Source organism: Triticum aestivum, chromosome 5A (genome assembly GCF_018294505.1).
Source record: "Triticum aestivum cultivar Chinese Spring chromosome 5A, IWGSC CS RefSeq v2.1, whole genome shotgun sequence".
NCBI lineage: Eukaryota > Viridiplantae > Streptophyta > Magnoliopsida > Poales > Poaceae > Triticum > Triticum aestivum.
The window spans coordinates 310,214,867-310,231,834 of NC_057806.1; the positions used below are offsets into that span (position 1 = coordinate 310,214,867).

General features: G+C 41.8%; 1 protein-coding gene across 1 annotated transcript in view; it reads left to right on the plus strand.

Moving 5' to 3' along the window:
* Positions 1-2,128: 2,128 nt before the first annotated feature.
* Positions 2,129-16,968, plus strand: part of LOC123103076 (proteasome adapter and scaffold protein ECM29) — an 18,296-nt gene continuing 3,456 nt past the window's right edge. The window contains exons 1-29 of the mRNA XM_044524565.1: positions 2,129-2,422; positions 2,856-3,023; positions 3,120-3,209; positions 3,682-3,818; positions 3,898-3,988; positions 4,166-4,248; positions 4,332-4,438; positions 5,009-5,161; positions 5,898-5,962; positions 6,104-6,191; positions 6,355-6,433; positions 6,522-6,630; positions 7,160-7,219; positions 7,615-7,733; positions 8,887-9,262; positions 9,352-9,536; positions 9,620-9,689; positions 10,477-10,627; positions 10,699-10,868; positions 10,953-11,297; positions 12,235-12,402; positions 12,492-12,785; positions 13,637-13,813; positions 13,920-14,183; positions 15,017-15,115; positions 15,220-15,404; positions 15,503-15,838; positions 15,993-16,146; positions 16,244-16,354. Coding sequence (XP_044380500.1) covers positions 2,243-2,422; positions 2,856-3,023; positions 3,120-3,209; positions 3,682-3,818; positions 3,898-3,988; positions 4,166-4,248; positions 4,332-4,438; positions 5,009-5,161; positions 5,898-5,962; positions 6,104-6,191; positions 6,355-6,433; positions 6,522-6,630; positions 7,160-7,219; positions 7,615-7,733; positions 8,887-9,262; positions 9,352-9,536; positions 9,620-9,689; positions 10,477-10,627; positions 10,699-10,868; positions 10,953-11,297; positions 12,235-12,402; positions 12,492-12,785; positions 13,637-13,813; positions 13,920-14,183; positions 15,017-15,115; positions 15,220-15,404; positions 15,503-15,838; positions 15,993-16,146; positions 16,244-16,354 — 4,614 coding nt within the window. The 5' untranslated portion in view covers positions 2,129-2,242. The remainder of the gene's footprint in view (positions 2,423-2,855; positions 3,024-3,119; positions 3,210-3,681; positions 3,819-3,897; positions 3,989-4,165; positions 4,249-4,331; positions 4,439-5,008; positions 5,162-5,897; positions 5,963-6,103; positions 6,192-6,354; positions 6,434-6,521; positions 6,631-7,159; positions 7,220-7,614; positions 7,734-8,886; positions 9,263-9,351; positions 9,537-9,619; positions 9,690-10,476; positions 10,628-10,698; positions 10,869-10,952; positions 11,298-12,234; positions 12,403-12,491; positions 12,786-13,636; positions 13,814-13,919; positions 14,184-15,016; positions 15,116-15,219; positions 15,405-15,502; positions 15,839-15,992; positions 16,147-16,243; positions 16,355-16,968) is intronic.

The following is a 16,968-nucleotide window of genomic DNA, read 5'->3' on the forward strand; positions in this document are numbered from 1 at the left end:
TGGCGGTGTGGAGTGCCTCCATGTTGCGACGATGCAGCTCTTCCCTTTTGCTCCGAAGTGAGAGCTTCAGGATGATATTCATCGTGATCATGCGACGGGCCATCGCCGCCGCCGCGACGGAACCCAGGCGGGATGTGAGGCGAGTTGACCATGAGGACTTCCGCCGCAGGGTCACTACTTCCGCACTCGAAAAGAGTGTCCATGGAACCAGTCGACAGGTCGAATGGTCCGCAGAGGGATTCGTTGGGCTCGATGGCCGCAACTTGAGGGGTGGCCGACTAGCGAGCCACCGTGTGCTTTACCCACCGCTGAAGCCGCGATCGACCGGACCGCTTGCGGGGGCGTACAGCGAGGAGAGTGGACACCGCGGGAGCCGATCGATACTGGGTCGATGGCTACCGTAGGAGGACGTCGCAGGCACTCGCGCGGAAATGCGCCGCCCCGCGGATGGGAAGGGCCTCGACGTCAAGGGGGGCTTCTTGGAGCAAGGCGGAGTCATCCGCGATGAAGACGAGCGCGCCGAGACGGATCTCGTGGTCCAAAGCCAAACCACCGCCGGAAACCATGTTGATGGAGATTGGAAAAACTGCAACCTCACTGGAAGTCGCTAAGACACCAGCCCCACGGTGGGCGCCAACTGTCGTGGGAGTAAATCTGACAGTAAGGATATGGGGTACGAAGGAGGAGGCAATGTCCTAGGTACGGCAAGGTTGTACACACGAGTTTTACGAGTTCAGTCCCCTCTCGGAGGAGGTAAAAGCCCTATGTCTCGGTGCCCTGAGGCTTGTCGACTGGAATATGTGTGTGAGTTAAGGGGGTGCCAACCCTTGTGCAAGAGGAGGGAGTGGCTTATATAGAGTGCGCCAGACCCCTCCAGCCCTCAGTTACACAGGGTTCAATCTAAGTTAAGACATGGACGTTACTGGTAACGCCTGCTATGAATGACTATTAATGACCTTTAAGACTACGGAGTGAACGCCTGACCGTTGCCATCCTGGGGTGGCTTTAGATCTTCTGTACTCCGAGTGATTCTTCATATGGTTGAGTGACTCTATCTTGGTCGAGTGGAATTGGGGTATCCGACCGGAATAGCTCGTCGAGTGGATTGCACTCCAAGATGATTTCAGTCAGTATCTTCTGTTGTACTTCAAATGTCTTTGACTCTAGGGCAATGTCCTTGGGTAGGGCGTCTAGGTTAGGCCCATGATCCTACCCTAAGTACATGGCATCGTCACCCCACGTGCTGTAGTTGTTGACGGGCGGCTTCGATCGACGATGCGGGATATTGGAACCAGCGTCAGGAGATGCTGGAACCGGCTGTGGCAACGTTGCATCCATAGTCGCCGCGTGCGGGAACCAGCTACGGTGACGCTGCATCATAGTCGAGGCGTGCTGGATCCAGTCGCCAGTGTTGTTGTGATCGCGTCACCCGTGCGCTGGAACCAACATCAAGAGATGTTTGCGACCCGTGATCGTTGTGTGTTGGAACCAAACCGATTGCGATGTTGTGATCGTGTCCTTTCTGCTGGAACCGGCGAGGGCCGATGCTGCGACTGACAATGCGGGAAGCTATGATAGCCCTGCGGTGATGCTGTGACATGGCAGTGGTGCAACGAGTACGCTGCAATCGGCATGGGCCGATGCTGTGACCGATGACACATGACAGCGTTTGGTGAGAGGATTGAGCGGATGATACCAGAGCAATGACGGACATGACGGTGCTGTGAGGTCCAATGGCAACGACGTGATGTGGCGAGCGACAACACACACCGCCGTGAGCTCGCCGGGTGGTGAGGTGCTGCGAGCGACAACTTTGCTGGTTGGGGAGGTAATGCAAGCGATGGACATGACACGACGTGCTCACTGGTGGTAAGGTGCTGCGAGCGTCGAGGGCATGGTGCGGCATTTTCACGCGGGGATTTTGAGATGGCGTTGGGTGCGAGGAAGGGTGGGAGGGAAAAAGATGGAGACAAAACCCAAATCAAACGGCTACGCGCGGGTGCATTGTACGGCTCTAGAGGGGCCATTCTAGAACCTGGCCGGTCGACCTAGCAGCACGCCTGTTTCGTGCAGCAGGGTTCGACCTCCGGCTCACTCCGGCGCTCTTCCTTCAAAACGGTTTATACACGGACCCGACTCGAGTCGACTCGATCCGCACTCCCCCCTTTCTTCTTGCGCCGGAAGGCAAGCGCCAGACCAGCGGCGACCGAGCGAGTCCAACAACAGCACCCAGCCGCACGAGATGGGGGAGCCGTCGGCCGCCCCGCCGGCGCCGACTGACGCGGAGAGGGAGGACGCCCTGGACCGGATGCTCACGCGCCTGGCCCTCGCCGAGGACGCCCGCCTCGCGCCGCTGCTCGTCCGCGTGCTCCCCTACGCCATCACTTCGTTCGCCTCCACCTCCACCTCCGTCCGGAAGCTCGTAAGTCGCCACTCCCCAGCCATTCAGCGCGAGCTCTGGGTGTCGTTCTTAGTTGGTTTAGCCCCCTTTTAGTTGGTTTAGCCTGTGTGTGGTGATTTTTTTTCCGTTGCTCCGATTTGCTCGTGAGGTCCCGGAATTCGAGCCTCGTTTACTCGGAACAGAGGAAATTCTGCTTATATTCCCTGCAGAAATTTAATTCGTACAAGTTCCCTATTATTCTGACTTAAAACCATGCGCCGTCTAATAGTCCCCTGCACCTGCTCAAGTGCTGGCCTGATACTCAGCAATACACATGCCTCCTTTCCGGTAGAAAGAATGCTTACTGCCGAGCCTGTTCTTTTGGTGCATGTTTTATATCATGTTATAACAAACATACTACATTTTTATGCGAATGAATGGCATGTAATAGAATACCACTTCTGTATTTGACTAGGCCATGGAGATTCTCAGCCACATCAACAAACGGGTGAAGCACAGGCCTGAGATTTCGCTGCCCATGCTGGATTTATGGAAGATCTATACTGAATCTGCTTCAACGTCTATTGTTCGCAACTTCTGTATTGTTTATATTGAGATGGCGTTTGAACGCCTGCCAAGTGAGGTATAGTCTTTCCCTTTGCCGGCTTCCCATTTCCTTAGCATTATTATTTTACCTTTACTGGGAAGTTAACAATACAAACTTAACAATTTGTAACAGGAGAAGGGAAACATCGCACCTGATTTGCTAATCAATATATCGAAAGTTCCAGCTCAGCATCAGGGAATTATCTTGAGACTTGTATCAAAGGTTAGTCATGTCATGCATATATTGTCCTAAAACGGGATGTGATATAGAAGTTGATCATATTGAATTATTTTTAGTTGCACTGAAAGTTTAGCTAGGATTGTTGTGTACCATAAAGTGCACATATTATTCAAGGATGTGCAGTGCAGTATTGCAGTGGATTTTTTCCCACAAGAACAAAAAAAGACATATCATGTTCCAGGTTGGACATGTGCTGTAGTTAATGACACAAATTTTATGCTTAAAGTTAATCCTCAAAATGGAGGATAGAATTATAGATTACCTGCGTTGCACATAGAAATATGACATAAGTACTTCCCTTGAGAGAATTGTGTTTTCTCTGTACCTCCATTCTCATGTGCATGTTTAGCCAAAACCAAAGTTATTTTGGCTGTGTTGATTTTAGCCCCCTTCCCATACATACATTCTGTAGCATTTGCATGATTTTGTCCTTTCGTTTTTATTTGTTGGCCAGGCTATTGGTGAATGCAACACACGTAAGGTGGATGATAACATTGCCTTAAAATATCGATCCATAAGTGGATCTGATGATGGCTTAGTTTTTGCTGACTTCTGCTTTCACACAATATTGTATCAAACGCCATCTCAAGGGTACATTCTACTTAACTGAATCAGGTAAAGTTATAATACATGTATTGAATTCAGGAGGCTGACTGTTAGCATTCTTCAGCATTGGATGCCCAGCAGGACTTTCAGTTGCCCAAGCAGATCGTGTTACTGGAAAGCTACCACTGAAAGGTGACACACTTACATCAAGAAAGGTATACCAAAGTACATGCGATTTTTCTGTTGAGCATTCATTGGGATTGTTCAGTGTATTGTATATTTTATCCCTGTGCGCGTACTGATGTCTGCACATGCATTCACACATTTAAATTGTTGAGTGTACTACCTTCACTTTCCTTCTTATGGTTGAATTTCTCATCCAATCTTTTCAGCTAGGTATCTTGAATGTTCTTGAAGCTATGCAGCTGGCATCTGACATTCTCTACCCTATTTATTTAGCTGGTGCTTCCGATAGGTACTTTCATTTCAAAATCAATTTACAATCTGTAGAAATGACTAAGTGGATCAACAATTATGCTGATCACTGTTTCAATATAGTCAAGAGTCAGTTGCTAAGAGAGGAGACGAGTTGTTAAAGCGCAAAGCTTCAACTGCGAGCTTAGAAGATGCCAAGCTTATCAATAGATTGTTTACACTATTCAATGGTATGCACTATGTATTTAATAGGGTGCTATTTATGCATTTCACATTTCAACTACAATACCCGTCCTGTGGTGTGGCATAGCTATTCCATTTTTGTGGTCTGGAATCTGACTGACCTACTTTTCTGTGGACTAAGTGACTGAATTACTGTTTGGAAATTCAGTTTGCTAGGTAGTATAATTGTGAAACAAAAACATCTAGTTTAACTTCAGTTCTCTTTCTTTTGCTTGTTTCTGTTGTCATGATCTATAGGTGAGAAAGTCATTTGTGTTTGTATGCCTGTTCTCATGCCTTCCTGGCCTGTTCTTGAACTCCCAATTGCTTACCTTTCACAAGTATGCATACCATCTAGATTCCTCCTCCATACTCACATAGTTGCATACAGCGCATGCCTGCCACTGGCATTGATCTCCATCAGCAGGCCCCCCAATTGCGTTGTTGCACACATCCATACCCACACGTGTGCATGCTTCTCTTTTCTTCTTCCCTGTTATCAACTTGGCAGTTTCGTTGCATCTTGTCTTGCTCATGTGAATCTGAATGTTTCATGGTAATGATCTCTGGTGTCACAGGTACCGCAAGTGCAGAAAATATAGCTGCAGAACTGAAAGTCGCCCCAGCACCTAGTTCATTGCGTGTTCGCCTAATGAGTGTTTTCTGCCGGTCTATTGCTGCAGCAAACGCATTTCCATACACACTTCAATGCATTTTTGGCTGCATCTATGGTATCATATCTTTACATTCTTTTATGCATTGTTATATTTTTAGTCATGGCACATGGCCAATAAACTGCATATTTAATAAGCTCTGTTGGTACTTGGTAGCAAAGGACATTTTCCTACTTATATCTCTACCAGTCATATAAGTGCATTGAAGTAGAGGAATGAAGGACATTGAACTTCACCCTTGTTCGGACTAAAACATTTTCTTTTAGGTTAAAATAGTCGTGGATAAGTTGTGTTTACAACCCTTTGGGCATTCCATTCCATTATCATGTAAAGTTGCACCATAGGCAAAAAGAATAATAATTTGAACGTGAACGGACGGACAAAAAGAAGAGTAAAGGATGTGTGGAATATAAGACAGGAAAAAGAACATTTTTTTGAGAAAGAAGGAAAAAGAACATTAAGGTCCTGCTGAATGACTCAATTTAACTTTGAACATTGTTTTCCATTCAATAATCATGCTTAAGTTGCTTTTAGAGAGCATTTTTTTGTTAAGCCTCAATATCTCACTGCCTGGTATCTGTTCTTCATGAGATGAAACACATATTTGTCCATTATGTCCATGTAGTATTCATGTGGCGGACCTATAAGTAATGGGCCTCCATCTAAGATTATCTCATTATGTCCCATTCATTTTAATTTATTAGCATGTAGTTCCAGAATGCAAAATCTCAATTTCATCATTGCCATATGTGGTGGTGACCTCAATATGTTTCTGCTATGTCTCTGCCTCCAGGAAGTGGAACCACTTCAAGGCTGAAACAGCTAGGGATGGAGTTCACTGTCTGGGTTTTTAAACATGTATGTTCAATTTGATCATATATAGTTCATCTTGTACATTCCAGCTTGCCCTTCTTCCATCAATGTTAACCCCCGCCCTTGCCGTTGTTGTAATATGGTATGGGAAGGCTGTGTATTATAATAGTTTTGTTATTGTTTTAGGCAGTAATGGACCAACTAAAGTTAATTGGCCCAGTTATCCTCAGTGGAATATTACGGTCCCTTGATGGTTCGTCCAGTACAGAAGCAGGTCTCTTGCACTTCTTATCTACTCTACTTGTTCAAACCTGCATGTGATTTATTTCCGCATTGTTTCTTTATATTACTCGAATTTAACATCTCTTCGATGAAAAAATTGTTCATTTTGTACTCGAGAAAATATCCAATGATTTGTTGATGTCCTCCATCTCCAGATTCCACTGCTAGAGATGTCAAAATATTTGCATACCAGGCCATTGGTTTGCTCGCCTCTCGTATGCCTAATTTATTCAGGCATGCCCTTGTCATACACTTTTACTTTCTCGGCTCATATTTTGTTTCTGCTATGGGGAATGATCTACTACTTCTGTGAACATTGCAGCAACAAAACAGAAATGGCTATTCGACTCTTCACTGCTTTGAGGTTGGAGGATCAATCACTCCGCCTCACAATTCAGGAGGCAGCCACTTCCCTTGCTACAGCATATAAGGTAGTTATGGAGCACTTGCTAAAGTATGCTGTCACAGCCTATCTAAGACGCCAGCAAAGATGATTGTGAATTTTGATTCGTTGGTTGTCTTCAGTAATCAAATAACTATATTTAATGCTTGATGCAGTACATAAGTGCTAGCTTATTGTCGATTAAGTCCCTGTAATATTGTAATGCCCCATGTCCTTACATGCTAGTCTGGTATGCATGATAAACCAGGAACCTTGGCAACACAACAACTCTTAAGATTTTATCCTTGCTTCACACAAAAGGATTTTAACTGGAGTTGCTTGTCTATACACCAATGTTTGTATGCTGCAAAATCATTCATAACACCTTTCACATGTAATGTGGCCTAACCCATCTGCAGTCTAGTGTTGTTGGCTTGCTGTTACTGTTTTACTGAAAAAAATCTATAACATGCAGCTCATAATAGTTTATGAGCTGAATATTTTCTTAGCTCCGACTGTAAGGTGCTGTACCTAACTCATTACTTGTATTTAACTCATTTTGTTGCTCATGGTATCAGGGTGCTTCAATTGTAGTACGGAAGGATCTTGAGGCGCTTCTTCTGGAAAATTGTCAAGTGGTAAAGTTTATCGTTCTAATTATCTATTCACAAATACTTTTATAGTCCAGAACCTAGTCGGGCTCTACGAAGGTCAAACTGAGACCTTCTCTGTATAGTTTCACTTTCACCCTATTTTCTTGGACTGGTCTGGAGATATGTGACAAAAATAATACTGAAGGAAGAAATCTAAGATATTGCGATTGGGATAATGGATTCCATTGGGTAGATGACTATTTCTTCTCCTGATTTTTGTGATGCTATGGGGCACACTTCCATTATGCATTAGAGTAGTGTGTTTAAGTTGCAGTATCTTGCTATTCTTAAGGGCTTTATTTGAGGAAATGCATGTGCCTTTAGTTGTTCGGAGACTATAATTTTCTGATGTTACATTTATATTGTAAATTTTCTTGAAGGAGCAAATTGAGGTTCGATTTTCTGCTGTAAGATGGTCAACAACGTTATACGACATGCAGCACTGCCCAAGCCGGTACATTTGCATGCTTGGAGCTTCAGATGTAAAACTGGACATAAGGTTGGTTATTGAAGATACTAGTACACATACAATATGCCAGCATGGTGCTTTGTTGCTCTTTTGTTGCTCTTTTGTTGCATTTTTGTACTGTTATACCAGATACAAGTTCATCTTCTCCTATGTACTTAACATCTGGCCATGAAATCTGTAAAACTTGGGCCTGTTGTATGCACGCTCAACTTTTTAACCCTATAGGCAATGGTAGCACCCTTAGGATCGTCTCTTTTCTAGCACAGTGCTCCGTTTGTTTGGAAATGTAAGACACACAAGCTTTCTGAGATTCTTGCCCAACAATTGTACGAATACTTCCTCCGATCCTAAATATAAGTCTTTCTAGAGATTCCAATAAGGACTACATACGGATGTATATAGACATATTTTAGAGTGTAGATCCATTCATTTTGCTCCGTATGTAGTCCCTTTTGTAGGAACGGAGGAAGTATAAAGGTTTTATTTCAAAATTAATGTTGTTGGGTTCGTATTTATTTAAAGCATCTTCCAATGGTATCAATTTTGTATCACATAACACACATATTGGTAATTGGTCAAAGGTAAATCTTGAAAAGCGTGTGTGCCTTACATTTCCAAAATGAGGGAGCAGTATCTGGACAAGTCCAATTTAGTATCAAACACTTTCGTGGATCATGCAAACCGGACTTTAGTACTACCTCCGTCCCGGTGTATAAGTCATTCACGTAGTTCTAGGTTGACAATTTAACTATCTAAATATGTATTATATGTGACAAAAAATATATATTTAGAAACTAAATCGTGTAGAAATCTAGTGATATACTTTTCATGACATATAACACATACTCCCTCTGTAAACTAATATAAAAGCGTTTAGATCACTAGTTTAGTATTCTAAACGCTCTTATATTAGTTTACGGAGGGAGTATTTAATTCCTCAAATCGATGACCTAGAACTACGCGAATGACTTATACACCGAGACGGAGGTAGTAGTTTATTGCCAATACTTCGAAGTTGATGAGAGTTGACTTGTAGTTGTACACTTGGTACTTGTAAATTAGTATCCATGATTTTGTCCTAATACAACACACTCATGGTTTATTTTTATGATGCTAACATATTGATGCATTCCTTAAGTTCCTGTATATATATAATTGCTGCTGTTGATTCTTCTGTACACAGGGAAATGGCTCTAACAGGTCTAAATCTGTTAAATGATGAGAGGCAGTCACCTGCAATTACTGTTGATTTCAACTATCCCGATATTGTGGAGATGCTAAATTATATCTACAGCCAGCAGCCTAAGCTGCTGGAGTCTAACGATCAGAGTGATGGAAAGCTGCTATTCCCATCAAAAACATTTCTTGCAATGATCAAGTTTCTGATGAAGTGCTTTGAGGCAAGTGATATTCCAGATCTTTCGCAAGAAGATCCATCTCATTCCCCAGTAGCAAAAATGTGTGTGGTCTTAGAACATGCCATGTCATACGAAGGGTCTAGTGAACTGCATGCATTGGCCTTGAAGTCATTGGTTGATATATCCTCTCGTCAGCCAAAGGTTTTTTTTCTTCTACCTATGTTAAAAGAAGCTTAATTCTTTGTTCACATGTTTTTACCTTTTGCTTCATAAATTTTCATAATTTGCAGTTGGTATCGTCACGGTATGCCAACCGTTTACATTGGCTGAGAACTTTACTTAGTCATGTTGATTCTGATGCTCGTGAAGCTGCGGCCCGTCTGCTTGGCATTGCTTCTTCAGCACTTTCAAGCTCGGCTGCGTTGAGTCTTCTGTCTGAACTCACTTCAGCACTTGACCCAAATCATCCGTCAAGGTATGCAGGAGAAAAGTACAACCCTTTTGATGTTTTACTTATGTTGCCATACTTCTCATGTATATATTTGATTTTTGGGCCAGATTTGAGATTTACCATGGATTGTTATGCGCAATTGGGTATGTAACCGCCTGCTGTTTGAAGGAATCTTATGTAAGCTCATTCTGCTTTCCTCTCCCTCATTTTTGTAGCTTATTGCGTATCTCATTTTCTTTGCTGAATTGTGCACTTTAAATGAAATCTTAGCATATTTGCTTTCACTGCTTTCGGTGAAACTCCATCTATGCTATGCTGTTGTATTGAGAATAGGGGATAGAAATTGGCTGACATAGTCCAGAAATTCCTAGTTTGTATCTCTTGTATTATACTCCCTGTACAGAACTGATGTTTGGTCAATTCATGGGGGGTCTTTGACCATACGACGCACGTGCTCTATTCAATCAGAGGGAAGCCGTCAGGAGGGGCTTGTGCAGCTAGGTACCTAAGTGTTCTAGTTGATTGGTTGATCTCTTTGCGAGCTAGAGAAGTGATAAAGGAGATGTTCTTGCTGTCAAGAAAGAGTATATTTGAAGAGCCATTACCTAGTTCTCCTGCTTAGATGCTCGAAGATTCTTTCAGACCTGTCTATTTTGTTGTGCCTTTTGCATGATTCTGCAGATGCGCGGCTGGTATTAGAACAATAAGTATAGTATTTCTCATGAATGTTTAATAGGAAAAAAAATTATGCTTGACATTATGGAAGAAAGGAAGAAGGTACTATAAATCATGTTTGTTCTCGTCATCATGATGCAGGATTTTAACTTCTAGAAGTTTGGTTAAAGTATTTGCTGTATAGTTGGACAGTTATGATTTATGTATCCTTTGACTTTAAAAGCATTGTTTCATCAATGTAGCCTTGAAACTATTGATTTGCTCTTATACCTGATAAGTAAATGCACAGATACCTGAAGAACTGGTCCAAAAGGTTGTTGATATTCTTGTAAAAGTTGTTGAGTCTGAGGGTTCAACATTGGCATCAATTGCAATGGAATCTCTTGGCCATATTGGGCTCCGTTGTGCATTGCCTTCCATTAGTAGGAACTCCTCTGCAGGTAAAGCTGTTCAGTGTTCACCGCCTGTCTTTGCTGGTTATTTATTTAAGCTAACTTTGTTTGTCGTACAGCTGGAGTTTTAACTGTTCTGCATGAGAGATTAACAAAGCCGCTTTCCGAAAATGATACCAAAGCTATACAAAAGATCTTGGTATCACTTGGACATATTTCATGGAATGAGTTGTCCTTTTCACATCTGAAAATAGCGTTAGACTTGATTTTCAGTCTCGCGCGTTCTAAGGTACTGTTATAATTCAAATTTTCAGTGAAAAATATTACTCCTACTGTTATGACAATAATCATATTAAGGATTTCATCTATTTAGGTTGAAGATGTGCTTTTTGCATCTGGCGAGGCTCTCTCTTTCATATGGGGTGAAGTTCCTGTGACTGCAGATGTGATACTAGAAACAAACTTTGTTTCCCTTTCCCAAGCCACAAACTTTCTTACTGGTGATGCACCCCTGCTTGACTCAAGGAACTTCGGTAAAAGAAGCAGCTGTGAAGAAGCACGTACAACGGCTCAAGAAGAAATTATAAACAAGTTGTTTGATACACTAATTTATAGCAGCAGAAAAGAGGAACGCTGTGCGGGTACAGTCTGTTTGGTCTCACTCACAATGTACTGTGGTCGGCATCCGAAGATCCTTGAACTTCTTCCACAGATTCAGGTTTTTAATAAATATATAACTTCTAGATCATCATAAAGCTCTTAATTTTTCTTCTTACTAAACTGTAGCACTGCATTAAACTGATCAATCATTATGCGAACATTGGTCTGTATGATTTTATGCTAATGAGCACTCACTGTCTGGGGTGCACTAGCCAGCTTAAATAGTGTGGTATACTTCTACCTGCCATCTAAAATCTGTAATAAGAGTAGCTTTTAATATACTACTCCCTCCGTTCCATATTACTCGTCGCTGATTTAGTACAACTTTGTACTAAATCAGCGACAAGTAATATGGAACGGAGGGAGTAGTATAGAAGTTCCAAGTTCTTAAGATGTTTTTTCTACCATTCTATGACCAGAAATTTCAGCATTGTAGTACTGATAACCACCTAGTCTAAGACTGAAAGATTTACTGTGCCAAAAATAAACCTCCTTTTAGAAACATATTTTAATTTTGGGCCTTTGGGGTATCTGTACCTTTTGATTGAGAGTTTTTTCTTGCTACAACGTATATGCATATACTGGTGATTAGGTTACTGTTTCCACAGCTAGCAATGTTCTTGCTTTGGAGGGAAACAGTTGTCCGTAGTGTTGACCCTCTCTCATCTTTCACCTTTCTTTTTGTACGATAATCATGCATTTCTCAATCAAATATCGGCCTTCTTCATGCCAGTGATAATTTTTTTTTTGAAACGGATGTCAGTGATAATTTTGGGCGCCTGGAAAGTGCCACTTCTTTTGTTGGTTGATTTAAAAAGTTAGAAATGCAAATTTTGTGGCCCTAGGAGGCTAGGACTCACTTGTCAGCTCATATGCGCTGGTACTGTTTTCTAGTTATGCATCTTTGCGATGGTACTTAGCATGCCTTTTCTCAGTTAGCTGTTTGCTCTGGGCTTATGGCTATCATGAACATTTGGTGTTCACTTACTTTACAGGAAGCCTTTTCTCACCTTATTGGCGATTCTAATGAGCTTACACAAGATTTGGCATCCCAAGGTATGAGTATAGTGTATGAACTTGGTGATGCTTCTATGAAAGGGCAGTTGGTTCATGCACTGGTGAATACACTGACTGGTGCAGCAAAAAAGAAAAAGGCCATTAAGGTGCATACTATTTTCTCAAATTCTACCTTTTTATGAGATCCTCAATTATCTTTTACTTAAGTATTTTTTTCTTAATGTACTTGCATTAGTTGATGGAGGATTCAGAGGTTTTTCAAGAAGGAACCATTGGCAGTAATCCTGCTGGAGGAAAGCTTAGCACATACAAGGAGCTCTGTAGTCTTGCCAATGAGATGGGACAACCTGACTTGATATACAAGTTCATGGATCTGGCTAACTATCAGGCTGCTCTCAATTCCAAGAGGGGTGCTGCTTTTGGATTTTCCAAGATAGCCAAACAAGCTGGGGAGGCACTTCAACCCCATCTGCACACCTTAATTCCTAGGCTTGTCCGATACCAATATGATCCTGATAAGAACATCCAGGTATAAAGTATTACATTCACATTATGATATTTGCCATATTCCTTTTTTTGGTGGTGCAGTGAAATTAAATTGATAGTATTATTATGTGAATATTTGCACTTCAATGTGGACGAGTCACCTTAGCTATTGGGGAATGTTGCTTGTTGCTTCTGTGAAAGATCAGATGCCTACATAATTGGCCAGCATGACTTGCCTAGATTCTTTATCTCATGTATTACTTACCAACAAGTTGGTCAGGGAGCTTGCGGAGACTCGTTTCAGTGATTAGCAAGTATTACCTTGTACAGTGGTTCCTCGAACAAATCAGAATGTTGACCACTTCTCCAAGTTTGGCTGTGCTTTTGTGTTGCCAATATAGTCATTATTTTTCATCAAATTTAGCTTGTTTGTTTCCCTCATCCTGCACTAGTCACCACCATTTTCCTGTTGCAGCAGCACACTTGGCTATAGAAGTCTTGCCTGTTGAATAATCCTGTCTGTTGTGCGAGATTGCTGTTACTTGGCCGTACCATTCATTACCATGGTCCCATATGGTTGGCCAACCAGCTGCGACACAATCAACTATTGTTGCCACCGCTGCTGCTGTGCACGCCATCCTTATTGTGCTTGAAATTAACGAAGCTTGGATTTGTAAAGAATGGATAGTGATAACGCTATAAGCATCTTTAGCTCTGCTTTTATGTTTACTAGGTACAGCGCCAATCAGTAGTATTTTGGCATCGTCTATTAGCACTCTTTGTTGATCTTCTTATTGATGTGTGCACTCATAGATTATCTAATTATGACCTAGAATATTATCTTAAGCAGCAATAAGCTTTCCTCCTAGCTGACAATTCCAGTTGCATTTCTAGGATTCAATGGGACATATCTGGAAGTTAATTGTTTCAGATCCCAAAAAGGCAATAGATGAACATTATGATGTCATAGTAGAGGATCTGTTGGTTCAATCTGGATCACGGCTTTGGCGCTCACGTGAAGCTTCTTGTCTTGCACTTGCAGACATCATCCAAGGTCGAAGATATAGTCAGGTATGTGAATATTTTGGAGTTAGTTTGAAACTTCCAGTCAGTGCACTAGGCTGCACAATCTTTTGAGAATGAAATAGAACTCACCTTTTCTTTTGTTCTTCTCAAGGTTTCTAAGCATTTGATAAAAATATGGACAACCACCTTCCGTGCGATGGATGACATAAAGGAAACCGTGCGAAATGCTGGTGACAGTTTGTGCCGAGCTGTAAGCTCATTGACAGTTAGGCTCTGTGATGTGTCACTTACTACCGCTTCTGATGCAAAAGAAACAATGAACATTGTACTTCCATTCTTGCTTTCTGAAGGCATACTCAGTAAAGTTGCAAGCGTTCAAAAAGCATCTATAAATTTGGTCATGAAGCTTGCCAAGGTATTATCAGTGGTGAAAGTTATAATGTTTAACTGCACTTATACCATAATGTGTCAGATGTAGCATCTAATGCTATTAAGTTTCAGTGTTAGTTTCTGAGAGTTCTGTTTTATCTTAACAAATTAAGCGAACACGAGATCATAGATTACAATGGAATTTCTTCCCAGGAGGGTGCTGATGTGAAAACATCGCACTGATTGATTGTTTTTATGGTGAACTTTATATTTTTGCAGTACACTGAAACTTAAATAAACTGCAAGTAATCTATGTTCTTTCTTCTTGGTGGCCAAGAGTTATATCCTTGATAGATGGAGAAAAAACTGTTACTAATTAGCTTGGAATGGTGGAAGTCTTGAAGTATAGGGTTTTCTAGCAGTTGGCTGAAGCTTTGACAGGCTGGATTAGTTGACTGAGGAAGGAAAAGGAGTCTGATCTTGATAGTATATCCTGCTTCCTTATTTCAATTTGCTTACTTCTTTTACTTGTGGGAAGTAGTCCTAATGTACACTCAGTAACTTTGCTACCTTCATGTGCCAGTTTTGTTAGGTTGGACAGACTTTTGGACTGTCTTGGTTCCTGTGGAACCTTATATGTTTGCATGTGAATTCCTTTGTTTGACCTTACTATATTTCAGTAGGTCTCTCCCCTACTATTCTCCTCCCTAGTAGGATTGTAGTATTGATGTCGTTGGTTAATTGCATCCAAAGCATTGTTATGGTTTGCTTATGCATGGCCTATAACATACTGTTAGTGCTCATGCTCCTATGTGTCTCTTTAATGAAAAGAATAAAGAAAAGCAAAATCTTCAGTTTATGACTTCTTGATGTTCATAGGGGGCTGGCATTGCCTTGCGGCCACATCTGTCAGAACTTGTTAGTTGTATGCTTGAATGTTTGTCAAGTTTGGAGGATCAAAGGTTAAACTATGTTGAGGTATGCTACTTTTGGTGGTTTTTGTAGGAAAGTTGATGTCTTATTACTTATTAAGTCTACCATGTTATTTCTGTTCTGTACTCACTCCTGTATTTGGACGAAAGATGCATGCAGGAAATGCTGGCATCCAAACCGAGAAGCTTGACAGCTTGCGTGTAGCTGTAGCAAAAGATTCTCCAATGTGGGAAACCCTTGATATATGTATCAAAGTTGTTGACACAAATTCACTCGAGCTATTGATTCCTCGCCTGGCTCAAATGGTTAGATCTGCTGTTGGTCTTAATACAAGGTTAGTTTTCATGCTAATATGGGCCTTGTAGTATTCATGATAGTACCATTTCACTTCACTTACTGTAATCTTACCCTGTCATTGTTGCCTGATTTCAGGGTTGGTGTTGCTAGCTTCATCACCTTGCTGGTACAGAAGGTCATGATTAACATCAAGCCATACACGGTGATGTTACTGAAATTACTTTATACTGCTGTTCTGGAGGAAAGGAGTTCTGCAGCCAAAAGGGCCTTTGCGTCTTCTTGTGCTGCAGTTTTGAAATATGCCAGCCAATCTCAGGCTCAGAAACTTATTGAAGACACCGCTTCTCTGCATTTAGGTGAAAAAAGTTCTCAGTTATCTGGTGCAGTTCTTATTAAATCGTACTTGAGCAATGCAGCAGATGTTATTAGTGGATACAATGCAGTGGTTATCCCTGTAATTTTTTCTTCAAGGTATGTGAACGACATTTCTTAAGTCTTAACCTTTCATCTTGAGTTCTGAAACTAATATGTCAGCAATTCATGATCTTATGATCATTAAAACTACAAAAGCAGTTCCCTGTAGTCTACGCACTTACTGGATCTCAAATAACAAAACTTCTTTCAGATTTGATGATGATAAAGAGACCAGTGCCTTGTATGGAGAACTTTGGGAGGATATTCCTAGCAGTGAAAAAGTAACCCTTCAGCTTTATTTACCAGAAATTGTATCCCTTTTGTGCGATTGCATGTCCTCATCATCATGGGCTGGCAAGAGAAAGGTGTAGTCTCTGTCACTGATTTTCTATTCATACAAATAAATTGGTGACAGTTAAAAATGCTGTAACTTGTATACTTACCATACTATGGTTATTGCAGTCAGCCAAGGCTACAAAAAGTCTATGTGATGCCCTTGGAGAACCTGTTTCTGCGCACCACCATAATATTCTCAAATCACTTCTGAAAGAACTACCAGGTCGATTTTGGGAGGTAATTCATACTATTACTTGTAAATTTTTAATGGAAACACTGGTTTGAGTGACTATGCCACATGCGTGCACAAGTTATGTGCACTTTACATCAATTTTCCCTGCAATCCTCTAACCAACCATTCTACAAGTAATAACTAACTTATACATCACCAAGGGCTAAAAACGTTGCTCCAACAGATGATGTAGATGCAACAAAAATTTACATCACCTCCTCCAAGTGATATACTCCCTCCGTTCCTAAATATAAGTCTTTGTAGAGATCCACTATGAACCACATACGGATGTATATAGATGCATTTTAGAGTGTAGATTCATTTATTTTGCTCCGTATGTAATCCATAGTAAAATCTCTACAAAGACCTATATTTAGGAACGGAGGGAGTAAAATACAACACTTGGAGATGCAAATTTGCATCCCCATGCCACTGGTGACGTAAAAACCTGTCCGCGCGCCAACCGCCCTTCATTTTGTTTCCCATCCGCCGCCCGCCCGCGCGCCGCCGCCGCGCCACCGTCAGATCCCGGCGCTCCACCACCCCCGTCGCCGGTTCCACCGCTACTGCGCCTCCGCCCTCCACCAAATCGGCCGATACCGCCGCCACCCGTCCTCCT